This window comes from Pipra filicauda, unplaced genomic scaffold (genome assembly GCF_003945595.2).
Source record: "Pipra filicauda isolate LSUMZ 115617 unplaced genomic scaffold, ASM394559v2 scaffold116_size3395265_pilon, whole genome shotgun sequence".
In the NCBI taxonomy this organism is placed as follows: Eukaryota; Metazoa; Chordata; class Aves; order Passeriformes; family Pipridae; genus Pipra; species Pipra filicauda.
This window is the reverse complement of record NW_024103618.1, coordinates 69,949-87,165: the sequence shown is the minus strand read 5'-3', so window position 1 is coordinate 87,165 and position 17,217 is coordinate 69,949. Positions and strand designations below refer to the sequence as shown.

The 17,217-nt window shown below is 35.1% G+C and overlaps 1 protein-coding gene across 3 annotated transcripts in view; it reads left to right on the top strand.

Annotated features, from left to right (window-relative positions):
- ATP8A1 (ATPase phospholipid transporting 8A1) overlaps window positions 1-17,217 on the top strand; it is a 115,453-nt gene that overhangs the window by 60,632 nt on the left and 37,604 nt on the right. For all 3 annotated transcript variants that reach the window (XM_027722574.2, XM_027722576.2, XM_027722575.2), the window contains 5 exons: window positions 1,692-1,830; window positions 2,669-2,733; window positions 8,007-8,179; window positions 14,235-14,418; window positions 14,525-14,635. In XM_027722574.2, the coding sequence (XP_027578375.1) occupies window positions 1,692-1,830; window positions 2,669-2,733; window positions 8,007-8,179; window positions 14,235-14,418; window positions 14,525-14,635 (672 nt within the window). The remainder of the gene's footprint in view (window positions 1-1,691; window positions 1,831-2,668; window positions 2,734-8,006; window positions 8,180-14,234; window positions 14,419-14,524; window positions 14,636-17,217) is intronic.

The following is a 17,217-nucleotide window of genomic DNA, read 5'->3' as shown; positions in this document are numbered from 1 at the left end:
TTGAGGAAAAAATATCCAGCAACATACTGGCAGTTGTATTGTGTAGTCCTTGAAGTTTAGATAATTAAAATGAACGAGATGTTAATTTGACAAAGTTTTTGCTGCAGGTAGCTATATTGCTAGAAAGTGTAGATTTTGAGTTGAACTACTGGTAAACTTTTTTTCAGAGTTGCTCTATTATGTAAAAAAGTGTAATAACAGACAAACAACATTTGCTTAATTATATAATGATCTTGGAACCATGGAGTAGTCAAGATCAGAAGGGACTTCTGGAGGTCATTTAGGCACAAATCCCTGCTCAAAGCAGGGCTAGTTTTGCTTGCCCAACATTTTGATGAAGTTTGAGTATCTACAAGGAGGGAGTTTTCCCAGCTGCAGCAGGTAACTTTTTTGATACTCAGCTAGTCTTTTTCCCTTTTTCTGAGTTAAAATTTTTACTGATGGAGGATGTGACTCTTGCCTCTTGCTCTTTCACCGTGCATCATACATCTTGTAGGAAGATGATTGCTCTGCAAGCCCTCTTCAGTTAGCAGAAGGCAGCCATGGAATCCCTCCCTTAGCTGTATTTCTTTCCCATGTTAAACTCATCTTACTTCTTCAGGCACTCTTAATATAGTATGCTGGGGGCCCTTATCTATTTTTGTGTCCCTCTGTTGGACTTGCTCCACTTTATCAACCTGTCTTGTACTGAAGGCCCACAAAGAGAGGTGATACCCAGATACAGCATCACAAGAGCAGAGCCTTGAGTTCCACTTGAGTTTCTGGCAACGCTGCTGCTGGAGTAGCCAAGACTTCACTGCCTCAACAAAAAAGAGTCCCATGACTCTTAAATTTATAAGAAAAAGAGGTGCATGAGAGCAATAGTTTTGATACTTACATTTGACGGGGGGTATTTTTGTTCTTTTCCTTGGAAAGTATAGGAGAGATTACATTAATGAAACTACTTAAAATTCGGAGCTTCAAGAACCTACAGTGTTTAATTCATGAAAAAAGAACGAGGGTATATAGCTTCAGTCACTTGTGGGCCTTCAGTTTACATAGATGAGCAGTTTATCTAGACATGACAAGACAGTTTTAAAACAATGTAGCGTTTTAATGCCATTACAACCCTGCTACCATTAAAAATTCTTGTATTAGCTGCACAAGTACTTTCTCAGTATGTAGTATGTGGGCCATACTGCAACCAGGATTGCATGCTATTAGGTTTATAATGGTGTCATTTGCATTTAGCTAGTTTTAAAGGTATAGAAATGTGAAATATAAAAAATGGCTGTATTCACAAAAACTGTATAGACTTGCTGCATAAGAGGTTAAAACCAAACATAATCAGGACTATAACTGTAAGATTAGATGAATTGACAGGTGGTGTATTTTTTTTAAAAAGTCATAATAAGAGAGAAATCAGAAAGGTACTCCTCAGGAAAAGGTAGCTGTTGCTAAACAAGCTACTGAGCTTGTGAATAATTGGTTTGAGGGTCATGCTGTGCAGTTTGTCAAGCCACATAGATGTCAAAGTTAAAGCTCGTAGGAATGAACTGGAAGTTCTTTAATTGTTGATAGCAAATCTGATTAATGAGTTTAGAGACCATTAATCTTGTTGTAAATATGGGAAGTTAAATAAAATAAATGGATGATTAAAACTGAATTTAAACCAAAAAAACCTGCATGTACAAAGTATTTTATATTCACAGAATCTTCAGCTTCTTGGAGCAACAGCAATTGAAGATAAACTTCAAGACAAAGTGCCTGAAACCATAGAGACACTCATGAAAGCAGACATAAAAATTTGGATACTTACTGGGGACAAACAAGAGACTGCCATTAACATCGGTATTATATTTGCATTTATTTGATGGCTTTGTTACAGGTTTAGAAATAATAGAAGTTTATGGAGTAAAATTTCTTTAAGAATGGAAAGTTATCTTTTAAAAATAATATTATATGTCATTCCATAATTTGAGTGTATATTTATTTTTCAGTCACTGGTAGGGGGAAAGTGGGGAATGATGGATTCTGCCTCTGTTAAAATAGTAAGAGCAAGAAAAGAGAGGAGGCAAAACAATAGGCCTTTGTACTTTTTATAGCTTATGAATTGAATTAAAAATACATTGTTTGGCTTTTGACAGGGAGAGGGAGTAATATTAAGAAAACATAAGTATTCTTAGTTTCCCTTCTCTATTTTTTCTTCGTTCCAAGAAAGCCAATAGCAACCATAATCTTAACTAAAGCAAAACTACATAGATGGTACAATAAAGTACTATAAGTTTTAGCATTAATCAAAGGTTTCCTTTTATTCTTTCTTTTTATTTTGAAGGAGGGGGGAAAAAAGACTAATTTCAACAATGATAAATCTGTATTTTTAAATAGGGATACATAATGTTGCTTTTAAGATTTAATATTATTTGCATGTGACTAAATTAGCACTTCTGCAGTAGACTAGATACATGCCTAAAATAAAGCCTTACTTTAGTCATATGGATCCTTCTTATTTCTGTTATTTCAAATCTTAAAGAACTTTATGTATGTGCATGATTTTTTTTACCATTGATTTCAGCTGGGGAAATCTTATGTTTAATTTTGTGTGTAGTTCTCTTAGAGGAAAAATGCCTTATTATATTATAATGGATTTTGTGGAACAGATTTTTGAACACCAAATCTTTTTTAACAGGTCACTCCTGTAAACTTTTGAGAAAGAACATGGGACTAATTGTTATAAACGAAGGCTCTCTTGATGTAAGTAAAATCTACAAAGTTTTCAGTTAATGAAACAATATTTTACTGCTTAAATATCCAGACATCATGATGGAGGTTGCCTAAAAAATAACTTGGAGTATCTGTTTCTCTGGAGAAACATAGAAAATTCTGCCAAAACCATAGTTTGGGGGTTGTTGTTTATGTTTGTTTTGGGAGGTTGCTTTTTTATTCTTTTTTATAATCTTCATGCTTGGAAGACTGTATGGTCTTTGTGACCATACAGTCACAAAGTAACAGTCACATCGTGACCATACAGTCACAGTAATAAATTGTTACTGAATAACTGGAAACAGCGTAGCTACTGCACAAATGAACCTTAGAACGATGGGCAGCCAAATTCAAGGTAATAGATTTCATCTGTGCAGGCACATGCTTCTACTAGCACCCACCAATACCCAAAAAACTATTCTAAGTTCCTTTCTAATGCTGTTTCTTACAGAATACTTGGTATCTGGAAAAAATTGTTACTGTGTGATTAAACAGCTAAAATTGTACTCAGATGTTGAAGTACAAAGGTTAAAACTGCCAACTTCCACTTGTGCACTTCTGTACAGTGCTTTGTAGAGAATATATTATTTAGATAAAGTTGGAATGCAATATTAGTTGAAAAAACTTAAATCCTTTCACCACCCTGTAAGGGAGACTTAAATGAACTTGGAAGAATTTCCTCAATGAGAAAACTCACTGTCCAGAAGGCTTCAGGAGGAAATCCTAAAATGAGGTTTGCTACTTTATATTGTGGTGAGGTTGCTTAAGATAAGACTTAAGGAGAGAAAATGAAAAGAAAATTTGAGAATCAGCGACAGTGCCTTAACTGAAGAATGCCGTGGTAGCATGTAAGAGCAGGCTACAACATGAATTAAAATACTTATTATTTTTTTAAATAAGTATTTCTTTAAGTGTTTTATTCCCATTTAGAATAATATATTTCCAACATTAGTTAGTATGAATTTAATCATTATGCCTGTATTTCAAATACAGATTGTCTTTAGGAACATATTTTTGCTGATAACATTTAAGATTAAATCCCAAACAGACAGACAGAAGCTGTTGATTAGTATCTGTTGATACAGTAAGCAACTTTTGACACAAGTAGCCTGTGATATTAATGTAGAGGCTCAAGTTTTCTTTTCTTAGTTTAGTTCATTGGATAGCTTTTGAAAGATTGCAATCATTGTTTGTTGAAAAAACAGGGAAGGTTTTTGATAAGGTCCTTAACTTTGCTTTTTTTTTTTTCACTACCCAACAAATCTCTGAGTAAAAATTAACCAATACACTTGAGACTTTCCTATATGAAAATGTTGATAGTTTCATAGGAGTTAGGAAGGTTGGCTTTTCTTGGTTTGCATGCTCTTCTGAAAAACAGTGAAACACTATACTGAGAACAGTGGCAGTAAGTGGATACTTCTTGTCATTGCTGTTAAAATAATAGTACATGTCCCTTGCATATCAGTGGCTTCTCCTAAAAAGTAGCTACCTCAGTTCTAATCCCTTTATTGACAGGCAGAGTCTCCTGTCCCTAAGACATGTAAAAACAGATTTAACCAACAAATACCTCCTCAATTTGGTCATTGTTATGACCTTAGCATGCAAGACGGAGGAGATTAGAGTAAAAAAATATATTTGTCCAGACTGTATCCCAGCTCTGTGAACTGAATTTACAAAGAATATGCTGAAATAAAAGATCCTCTTTTATATGAACCAACACCTCTATTTATGAAATTAAAAATATCCCAGACCCACCCACCTCTCTGCTCTCCAGTAGACATTGACTAGTATAGAACAGAAGGCATTTAGATATCTCAGTTTTTTGCATCATTATTTGTTTCGAGGCTCTACTTCCATGAACATCTGCTTAACTTCACAAACAAAATGTGTTTTTTTGTTAGTAAGTTCTTACATAAAAGAGCACTGGATTTTATTTGCCTTTATAGTAATGTAATGGACTGCTAAATTTCAGTATAGTATTGTTAATCGTAGACAGAAGTTATAATATAACTTTATTCTTTTAATCATGAACTTAAACTGTAACTAGAAAACAGTTTGATTACCACTCAATTTCATTGAAAAATACTTTATGGAAATGGTGTCAAGTGAATAAGGGACATTTCAGCATAGGGAGTTATCCCACAAAGGAATTTTAAATACAACAGTTTTACAGTTGGGGTAAGAGTTTTGTTTTCTCTTGGGGTTGGGGTAGGGTTTTTTTTATTTAATGTGTAGCATGCTTGGAGGTGATGGCATGTCTACTTGTGATAAAAAATTATGGTCAGTTTAAACAGAGGACTTCACCGCTAAACAATGTCTCTAAGTGCCACATCCACGCAAGTCTTCTGAATACTTCCAGAGGTAGCGACTCCACCAATTTGCTGGGCAGCCTATTCCAATGCCTGACCACCCTTTCAGTGAAGAAATTTTTCCTAATATCCAATCTAAACTTCCCCTGGTGCAACTTAAGACCATTTCCTGTCGCTTTTTCCCTAGGAGCAGAGATCAACCCCCAGCTCACTACGATCTCCTTTAAGGCAGTTGTAGAGAGTGATAAGACCCCCAAGCCTCCCTTCTCCAGGCTAAACAACCCCACTCTTGTGCTCCGGATCCTTCACCAGCTTCATTGCCCTTCTCTGAACTCTTTCCAGCACCTCAATGTCTTTCCTGTAGTGAGGAGCCCAAAACTGAACCCAGAATTCAAGGTACAGCCTCACCAGTGCTGAGTCCAGGGGGATGATCACTGCCCTGATCCTGCTGGCCACACTATGACTGATACAGTCCAGGATGCCATTGGCCTTCTTGACCGCTGGGGCACACTGCTGGCTCATGTTCAGCTGCTGTTGACCAGGACCCCCAGGTCTTTTTATGTCAGACAGCTTTCTAGCCAGTCTTCCCCCAGCCTGTAGTGTTGCATGGGGTTGTTGTGACCCAAGCACAGGACCCCAACACCTGGCTTTATTGTACCTCATCCAGTTGGCCTCAGCCCATCGATCCAGCCTGTCCAGATCCCTCTGCAGAGCCTTTCTGCCTTTCATCAGATCAGCATTCTCACCCATCCTGGTGTCATCTACGAACTGACTGAGAGTGCCCTCAACCCCCTTGTCCAGATCATCAGTAAAGATATGAAACAGAACTGGCCCCAGTACGGAGCCCTGGGGAACACCACTCGTGACTGACTCCCAGTTCCATTCACCACCACTCTCTGGGCCCAGCCATCCAGACGGTTTTTAACCCAGTGAAGAGTGCAACTGTTCAAGCTATGAGCAGACAGTTTCTCCAGGAGAATGCTGTGGGAGACAGCATCAAAGGCTTTACTGAAGTGTAGGTAGACAACACCCACAACTCTTCCCTTATCCACAAAGCAGGTCACCTTGTCATAGAAGGAGATCAGGTTGATGAAGCAGGACCTGCCTTTCCTAAACCTGTGCTGGCTGGGCCTGACCACCTCGTTGACCTGCACATACTATGTGATGGCACTCAGTCTGTTCAATGACCTTCCCTGGCACTGAGATCAGGCTGGCAGGCCTGTAGTTCCCAAGACCTTCCTTCTGACCCTTCTTGTAGATGTGTGTCACACTAGCCAACCTCTGGTCACCAGGGATCTCCCTGGTTAACCAGGACCAATGATAAATGATGGAGAATAGCTTGGCAAGCTCTTTGGCCAGCTCCCTCACTATGCTTAGGTGGATCCCCTTGGGGTCTATAGACTTGCATGTCAAAGTGCCACAGCATGTCCCTGACCATTTACTCCTGGATTATGGGGTTTTCATTATGCAAAAGAAATAATAGACAGGAGGAATATGACTTTTCATGTGTTGCTTAAATTTCATTAGAAACTAAATAGTCCACTGAGATGAGAAAAAAATCAATACTTTCTTTACATTACAGTATTTCTTAATGCTCTGGAAAATAGTTATGGAAGTTATTGTCATTTTAAAGACTTTGTAAAATGTAATTCATTTCCATCGCAATTCCTAGTGAGGGAGAGTCAGGACACCTGAAGTTCAGAATTCCCCAACAGCCTAATTTCCTTCTAGATAAACCAGTGAATTTTTAGAAGACCAGTAGAAGCAAAGTAGTCAAAAAAACATGGACAACAGTGTGTGGAACTGGGAGGAGTACGTTGGGTTGAAAAGGCAAAGCACTGTCTTTAATTTCATTTCAGAGGGTTTCTTTAATTTCATTTCAGAGGGTTTTGAGATATTTAATTAGTTCAGTGTTTTATTTTTAGGTGCTTACACCAAATTTTGTTTATGTATACCTGACATCACTGAAGTAGCACAATTATTTGTTTGGTAAACTTGTAGAAAAAATAGCAACCTTGTTGTCATAGGATGTTACTGGCTTCCAAATTGAGTATTTTATAAGCAGAAGAGGTTTTTTTTCATCTTTCCTTTCTCCTCTCCTTCTTACTTCTGGGCTATGAGGCAGGAAAAAATAGGAAAAAGAGTATGTTGTAGCTCTGTGAAGGCCTTTAAAAAAGAAATGCAACAAGCAATATTTTTTCCTCCTTCCTGACACTCCATGGTAGAGCTGTACTGTAGCTAACTAGATGTCAGTGACCTTTCCAAAGCAGGGTGCTGCATAAATATAGATGAATGTATTATCTACTGAATGTAATCTGAAGTTAGTAGTGGACCACAAAACAGTGACTTGTGTAGGTGTGATTCAAACTGTCATTAGCAAATGAAAAATACAAAATACATTCCTTTATTTAACATATACTTGATGTTATAATTGTTAAATTATGTTAAGATATACATTTAATGTGATAGAATTATCAGTTATAATGCATGTACTTATATATATCATGAATTATCTGTGTTTCCTTTTTGCTAAACATTTAGAACCATTTTATATAATAGTGAATAGAAGTTGTTTCTTCTGGTATCTATATATATGTGAATGGTCTCTTGCATGGATATATAGAAAAATTATTTAATAATGCCTTTTGGCAAATATTTACGGCAAGATTGTTTCCATTTAAAGAGCATTAAAAGTTCCACCATAGCTTACGCCCTTCTTTTTTTTTTTCTGCAGAGTGCAAGAGCAGTCATACACACCATTTCTACTGTGGTTTCCAATAGTACAGCTGTTGCAAATATTCTTTTCGTTTTATACTATTTGATAGCACAATCAATCAAAAGGCAATTTCCTCAAAAACCAAAATGCCAGTGTTTCTGATTTCACACCCCCAAAAAAATCGGATTTAAGAATAGTAGGAATTAAAATTAATGGACACAATTTCTTTTGTGCAACAGGGAACAAGAGAGACACTTAGCCATCATTGCAGTACTCTTGGTGATGCTTTAAGGAAGGAAAATGATTTTGCTCTCATCATTGATGGTAAATCTCTGAAGTATGCTTTGACATTTGGAGTGAGACAGTATTTCCTGGATTTGGCTTTGTCATGTAAAGCTGTTATTTGTTGCAGGTAAGGTTTACATTGTTCTCTCTCTACATTATTTTTATTGACATACGAAAATTAAGAAACTAAAGTCATGAAATACAGTTATTCAAGCGAAACATCTCCGTAAAGCAGTCTGCAATGGAGTCTACCTGTCAAAGTCATTCAGACTGCATATTTCCAGAAAAATAATTTGTAATCCATCAAGGGTAGTCTCAGCAAGGTTGAGACACTAATCTTGACCTTGAATTGATGCTACAGTTAACTGCAGATTTAGAACATCTGTATTCTTTTGTAGATCTTTCTCCACAGCCTTCTTCTCTGTAAATGGATTACACTGTGTAAGAAGTGCACAGAAATGTTAAAGGTACTACTTTGGCTGCTTTTTATTGCCTGAAGCTGATGGAAGCACATTTTTTTAATCATTATTATGCCTGGTTGTTATGGGATTCCTTTGTACAATGAAACCTTTTATCCTTTTCTGTAAACATCAACTATTACAGCTTCTATTATTCCATCAAAATAAATCAGATTAATCTGAAAAATCTATTCAAAATGAAGCTATTTTTCTGCCTTGCAAAAGGACAGGGAAAAACAAGTAAGGTTATAGTATCCAAATAATCACCTGGTTTATAGTCTTTCCATCCTTTCTATCAAACAATATGTTATGCAACCAAGAGATTTTTTTAATTAATTTTTAATAGTTAAGCTTTGTAACTGTGCTTTGGCCTGAAACACTCAGAATTTCAAACTAAGATCTTACTGTCTTTTAAACTGAGATCTTAGACTGATACACAGTTTATATTGTGTATAAACATTTTCCTAATGGCAGTAGCCTTTCTGACAGGAAATTTAGAGTTTTGTGCTTGTTCTACTAAGTTGAGTTTTGCTCAGCATAATAACAAGCAGGAGATGCTTTCAAAACCATATTTCTTTTTCTTCTCTTTCTTTGATTTCAAAATATATTTTATGCCATTTGAAGAGATAATATTGCTTTTTCCCTTGAACAGTGGAATCTTTGAAGGATATTCTGTAGGTAAAGCTGTCTTTTAGTGTTTGCATTTTTGTAACAAAACTAAGTGCAAAATGAAAGTTTCTGGTCTGGTAGCATTCTCTCTGCCATTTCTACGCTTAACACTTTTATAATATACTTAGGTCAGTTGGTTTCAATACATATCTAAATATATGCTCTGACATATTTTGTGGTTGTTTAAAAATTGGCTACAGGTTTAAAACTAAAATACTTGCTTGTAAAACACTCTGTTTTAATGTGTACTTTTTTAATATCACATGCTTCCCAAAAATCAAAATTCTGTCAAAATATTTATTCTGTTAAATGCTTTATCTTCAGTGACAAAAACTTAATTTCCTTGGAGCTTGAAAATAAATAGTTAAAAACTGTCAATTTTTAATTAAGGTGAATCCCTTAAAAAATTATATATATCATCCTGACTAAACAAAAATATTGTCCCTTTCTTCCTCCATCTAAAGGCAGTAAACATCTTAACCTTTCCTTGGTTCTAGAATTATGTATTACATCACTTTCTTTTAAATTTTCAGACAGTATTCACTTATTAAGAAGCATTTATTACTTATGGATCTTCCATTGGTAAGATTCACTGGTAACACAGATGAGACTGAGAAATATTCGGTTGACATTTCTTTTCAAAAAAGAGCTGTATGGAATTCCAAGCAGATGTTTGGCTTAAAGACTTTGACTAACTTAATTCCAACTCTATATTAGTTTCAGAGTAATATGTGCGAGAAGAATGTTAAATGGATTATTCTGCAGAAAAAAACGTACAGCTAAGAGTGAGCAAAATGAACGAAAAATATTTTTTACTGGTTTTACCATGAACTTGGGGCAATGAGAGTGCCATCTTCCAATTGCCCCTATAACATTGTCTGAAAGGTAAATAAGTCACTGTTCCTGTAAAGTTAAAAAGATGAAAAAGAAGTACTCAGATCAGGAATCTTCTATATAAGTTGGCTGTAGCAAGTCTTGATACAATTCTCAACAGCAGTGTTCAAATAAAACATGGCAAAAGATCATAGAAATTTTTTTTCATGTACTTGAACCAGAGAATTTTTCAGAAGGGCTCTTGCCCAGAAGCTTTCATCCCAGGCTGTATCCTGAGTAGCTTTTTCAGAAGTCTGATATTTTGAGTTGTGTTGGCCACTGAGTAATGTAATTACACAGCTACCTTTAATTTAAAGGCTTTATTATTTTTCTTTTTTCTTTTTTTTTCTTTTGAAAAGTCAGACAATTAAATTTTATGCAACATTTCTCTCTGATTCATTGCACTTAAAACCTAAGAATTTTACCTAACTGGCACAGAGTAGGATTGGGGTGGGGTTTCTTCAGCTGATGGATCAACACCCAAGTGTGAATCATGAGGTGTCCTCCGGCAAATGGAGAGGAAAACCAGAAGAGCTACACAAACTCAGTACTAGTTAGAGTATCATATATGAGCAAAGAAAAGCCTAGGTACCAGGTGCTCAGTTTCTCTTCATAACACAGGCTCAGTGTTAAGCACAATGGCTTAAGAAAGAGAGGCAACCACTTACTGTACCCCTTTACTGGAAACTCAGTAATCTGTCTAATGTTGAGGTTTAATCTAGTTCTTTAAAGATAATTTTTTTACTTCCTAGAACTTTATAGGGTATGTAAAACGAAAAATACTGACATTTGCTTGAGAAAAATGGAAAATATATTCTTTTTTTTTTTCTTTTCCATGTGAACTATGGACCTTATACTATTCCTTCGTATTTCTTCTGTGACACTAAAATTGAATCAAGTATCAGTCTGTTCCATAGTAAAAAGAGTGCCTTGATGATGTGAACTGAAGTCATGAAATGATACCATTGAAAGTATGATACCTAGTGAAATTGTGTGAATATGATGCATACATAAGATCTCATTCTACAAAAAAAAAAAGTAATATTAATGAATTTATAAAAAAGATAATGTGCTTTAATTTCAGAAGTTGCACATCTCTCTATGAAATACACACAGGAAGACAGATCATGAGCATTCAATTTTTTTCTTTTTTTAAAAAAATTTCTGTTTAAAATACGATGTTTTGAAACAGTTCTCTTTAATACATTTGTTGACTTCCTCAACATGGAGTCCTCTTTCAGCTTTTTAGTCAGAGTTTCAGAGTAAGAGTTGTGATTGTTACTATAATTTATTGATTTAGACCAAATTTAATTCCTCATAAATGTTATGTGAATAAATGTGTGTATCAGAACATGAAAAGCATGTCTAGAAAACCTTGTTTTCCTCCTACAGCTCTAAGCTATGTTTCAGAATAATCATGTTCAACCTTAGGTGACTAACAAATAGCCTTTATATTAGTGGGAAAGACATTCCTTTCATTGGAAATTATTGTTGGTTTAGTGAAATTTGCATTTCTAAAGAACACATTCATCAAAATTTTTCAAATATTGTTTCTGCTTTTCCCCTTATTGGTTAGCTTTTCACAAATCTTTGTAGCTCTGGATCTGTAGATAATAGCAGTGTGATGTCAAAGATTTGGGGTTTTTTCTGAACTTTTTCTCACTCTGCTGCATTTACTTTTTCAATGAACACAACGCAATTGGTCACAAGCTTCAGCTGTCAATTTTAAGAAAAAATTTTGTTTCCATTTTTAATGTTTGTAACTTGCCTGTCATGTGATTTAGTTATGTTATCTCTGTTTTTTAAAATTATTTTCTAATCATTTTCTAATTGCATTCGTATTCGTACTGAATGGAAGATAGCTAGTATGGCCATTAGTTTCAGCAATCACATAATTGCTTGTTGTTTGTGCTTTTGGTAGCTGTGGTACAGTTTACTACAGATAGCTGGACAAAGTGATGGCCAAGCATTGTTATTAGTATCTACGTGCTTAATGGAAATAACATAATTGATGCTTCAGTGTTCTTTAAAAACATATTGAATATGGAGAATTGAATATCTTTCTTGTTTATTTGAAAAGAGATGGCAGTTTTGTTCCGTTTCTCAAGCTTTCTTTAAGGGGAATAGGAAGAAGTGTGGTGAGGAAATTTATGCAACCAGTGGAAAAAGAAAACATTTCTTCTCAAATTGAATTAAGGATAAAAATTTTGGTCCAAATTGAGAGCAATGCATTGTAACCTGTAATGTCAGTCTGTCCAGTGTCAAGACAGGCAAATCATTCAGCCTTAGCTGTAATGCCAGACATCAGTGGGTAGGCAGGAACATTTTATTATGCCACGTACTGAAAAAGTAATTTGACTAATGTATATAGCCGAAGAAAAATTGTTTCCACAAGGTGGCTTGTTTTTATTATTGCCCTCATTAGCACTGGTTTGTGATCTTAAAAGTCAATCAGTATAAATAGGGCAGTATTTTTTGCCACATACACTTACTGGATTTGATAGAATTCTTCGAACTATAAGTCTTTAAACTAGAAAACAACTTACCTATCAGGAATCTCATTAATAATATAATAGTATATTTTTTCTCAAGTATGACGAGTCCTTCCAGTATTTACATACTTACGAGAATGCAACCTTTGGGACCCACAGCTTGCAGGAGCAACCTCAGCATTGCACAGATGCCACAATGTGGCAGAATTTTATTGTCTGGTCGTAACATTTCTTTTTGTAACTGAGCTTGTGAGTGCCATACACCAGTCTTGGTTCAGGTGAGAACTCTACTCATGAACTCCATAATCCATGTTGCCTGGCAGTGTCTCAGTGAGCAGCAATTATTTAGAAGTAATTGCTCTTTTGTGATTTTACTTTGCAAATTTGTTCCCCTAAACTTATTTTCTTAATTTCTTAATTCTTCTATATTTCTGTGGGTTTATTTCATTTTTTAACCTGGAAGAGTTAAGTCCAGGTTATGAGCATCCCTACCTATAAGCATTAACCATGAAATTTTGTAACTGCTGGGGAAATCTTTCACAACCTGAATTGCCACTTTCCAGAAGCTTATGGTCCCAGGAGGTTTATTGCCTTGAGTGAGCATATAGAAGACTTGTAGAAAATTAATTATAAATACATGATTTTACCCCAGTTTTCAGTATTAATATATAGCCATCTCCACACAGGAGTCATGCTTTGGTACCCGAATTTCTGTCTTTGTAGGCAGCAATGAACAGTGGTTGTTTGGGAGACAGACTCATGGAGCTTCTTGCATTTTATCTTGTTTCTGTTTGTACCATGAAACAAGAGGGGTGGGGTTTTATCCTTGACTCCAGTGCCAGGCTGCACAAGAATGGATTGCCACACTGCTTAAGGTTTACTCTTTGCCTTCCCCACCCTGTGAAACACAGCAGTTTTAGCACATAATTTCTGTATGTTATTTTCAGTTATGATGTCTCAATACTGCAAGGACCAAATTCATATGAGAGTATGAACTGTAAAAGTAGAACTTTGACAATAAAAAATGGAAGGTACACATGTGACACATACAATGGTAGATGTGGACAGAACTGATACAGTTTCATCAATAGAGCTGTTGTCCTTGGAATAAGTTGTCCCAACTGTGGACAGGCATTCTCTTAATGACGGATAATTGGAACAGTCCTGAAAAGAACATGGGAGAAGTTACCAGCAGCTAATTTAAGTAGAGGATCAAGATTTAATCTTCAAAGTTACTCCCTCTAATTTATAAATGTAGACTGTGTTAAGATAGTGGCAGTCCACTCTGTGACTGTTTGCTATCTATCTCTTAAATATCTTGTAGTTTGTGTATAAAATCTGTATTTAAACAGAGAAAAAAATAAAAAGCATAACAATAAAATGAATCCAATATCTGCAATTGTTGTAAGTTAATCTGAGGTTCCTTCCATTACTGTGTTTTAGGGGCCCATTGCTGTTTGACCCGTGTTTCTTCAGTGCTGTTAACATCTTGCTTCAACAAATCCAAGTTTTCTGTGAATTTTGCTGGGAATGTGCTTTTAGCCCTGAAGGGCAATAACAAGACCATGTCTCTGATCAGGATGTTGATTGGCCTATTTTTATTACCTGTTCACAGAATATAAAGTATGTTGTGAAAGTACATTCATTTGCAAGTCCTGTATTAAACCTGTTTCTTTGCGTTACCCCTTAGGGTATCACCACTTCAAAAATCTGAAGTTGTAGAAATGGTTAAAAAACAAGTTAAGGTAGTAACTCTAGCGATTGGTGATGGAGCAAATGATGTTAGTATGATACAAACAGCACATGTTGGTGTTGGTATTAGTGGGAATGAAGGTCTACAGGCTGCTAATTCTTCAGACTACTCAATTGCTCAGGTAAGTCATTACATTGCAAAGTACTACAATAAAGTATTTTAATATCAAATTAATATTGGTGTATGCATGTTTTGATTGCATGTTCATTCTTCTCATTTTTTTTCAGTTCAAGTATTTGAAGAACTTGCTGTTGGTTCATGGAGCCTGGAATTATAACAGAGTAGCTAAATGCATCTTGTATTGTTTCTACAAAAATATTGTCCTTTATATTATCGAGGTAATTTTACAGTACATTAAATGTTACTTCTTGAAAGTAAGAACTTTAATATTTTGAGGTTTTGATTATTATATATGGTTTTAAGGAAGCATTTTAACTGTCAATAAACCTACTAATACTGTCTTTCTTTTTAATAATAAACTGATTAATATTAATGATTTATTTTACTTTTAAAACCCCAATTGTCTTAAAAATGCGTAATAAATATTCGTACTGAATGTTTGTGTTGCATAATATTGCTAGTTTATTAAAATTCTGTACCTGCAACATCATTACCATAATTAGGGGATACAGTGATGAGTCATCTTAAATATATCAAGATATGTATGTGCTTAAGATCCTTGAGCTGGTGTCAGTAACTGTCCCGTTCGCAATCTGAAGCCCTTGTTAAGGTCACTGTTAAACATCAGGGCTGTTGCTGTTCAGAACAGCGCCCAGGGTTTTTACATACATGTTTAGTTACGCTGTTGCAAACCTTTCACTTGCTGATGGGGTAACCGTGCCTCCTTAGGCTCTAGTTCATGAACAGGGATATTTTCCTGAAAGTAGCTGACCTATGCTTTTTCACTTGAGATTTTAAGGAGGCTGGAATCTTGTGAATAATACAGGAGCATGAGAGGACTGTGTTGTAATAAGTGTATGTTTATTGGTAGGTGTGGTTAAAACAACATGTATAGCTGTAGTTTTCATTATCTTCATGACCACATGGCTACCTTAACATTTTGAATGGATTTTTAAAATTATTTTTAAATTTCCTCCGTCCCCTCCCTTAATTTTCTTTCAACAGCTGCTTGCTTTCTAACAACCAAATATGTATCTAGTAATTATGTTTATAATTGATTCAAACTTTACATATCCAATGATACTTTGGGTTAAAAATGTGGGGGGAAAATTAATTTTTTACAAAACTTGATCACAAAATAAGTTTTATAGGTCAGTCTTATGTATTTTTGTATTAACAGGGTTAAGAGATATTCTTAAAACTTTCATAGTTTTTTTTAATGTATTTTCAAATTAGTATCTTAAACTTGCGGAGTAAGTGTTCAGTTTTACCAAAAGAAAATGCCTTATTTCTATTAGACCTGATGTAAATGTTATATTAATATTTCCAATTTTTATACTTACGTATGTGACCTTACACTGTTGTAATATCTGAAAATACTTCGGTTGTCTTTTTATGTACAAGTGTCGTAGCCAAAAGAGTGCATTTTTCTTACCATACTTTTACATTTTCTATTTTTTGTCTTTTTTTCTCCTTATTGTGTTATTGATGCAAATAAGTCTAAGTGGCAGCAAGTTTGCAGCCTGTTGAGAAAAACATAAGTAGGAAGCCATAAAAAACCAAATTCACTAAAGATCCTTTTTTGCTTTAGAAGTGATGGCAAACTTTAGATCCTGTCTTTCAAAAGATGAATGTCTACTTACATGGTCAGACTTCCAGAAGTACTGAAAACCAGTAGCTCTAGAAATATTTGGGAAAAAAAGTGTTAATGTATATTTTGTGCTTATAGAAAAATACAAAGCAGTCTTTAGAACACACTAACTTATTTTTCTTAGTTTTCTGTCATTGTCACCTGCAAACACATTGTAAATTTATAACTTAGATATAAGTATCCCGTTGTTTGTATTCTTTGAGAAAAAAAGTTAAATGCAAGGTACAGAGATCATAGTCTGAAAATACAAAAGGCTAGAACAGGTAGACTCTGCCTCATGAGTGGATGGAAGGACAAAGAGATAATTTTGATATGGGTTATGACCCTTCTATAAATAAAGCATGCAAGCATTTTGCCATGTACACCTTCTCTGGAAGACAAGATGACTTCTGCTTGAATTCCTGTATACCCAACGTTTGTCAGCTCATAAAACTTTCAGTGTTAATAGCTCATGTCAATACTGTGAGTGAATGGGCAGAAATTCATCATTGAATGTCTCCAGAAAGGACAACTGCCAGTCTTGAGTCTCGCTTTTCAGTTTTTTTGTACAAATCAGGCGTGGGAGCAGAGAGCTCAATGAGTATTTGTAAGCTGCTGCTTAATATGCAGAAATGCTACATCAGGAAAACGTCTGTGAGGCTTTTGTGGCCACGCCTCCTCTGTCTTGAAGTTTAGAAAATAGTACTCTGAAAGGCTTGTCTGGAAGTTGCTTTAAACAAGTTTCCTTTTATTAGCTGACAATAACTAAAAATACACAACTTTATTTAATATATGCATATTATGTTTTTAAATGTTTTCTCATACTAATCAAGCTAGTAATGTAAAATATTCCATTTAATCTAAAATACAGCCTGTATTCTAGGCATTCATGAGCTGATATGAAGTAAGTGTCATAGGTTTCTTTGTTCAGAAAACGGTAAAGGTCTGTAGTAATACCCAGACACAGTGATTCGTGCTTATTGACATTTAAACTCCTATTCATAACAAACTAAAAGTGGGATATAATAATTTTTTACTACTCTGTGTCTTGATGCAATAGCTATTTAAATATGGGCCTCACCTTTTGTGTGGACTAGTCCCAGTGACTTTAGAAGCTATATTCTGAAGTGTCAGTATAAATTACAAATGAAAACTCTGAATTTCTAAAAG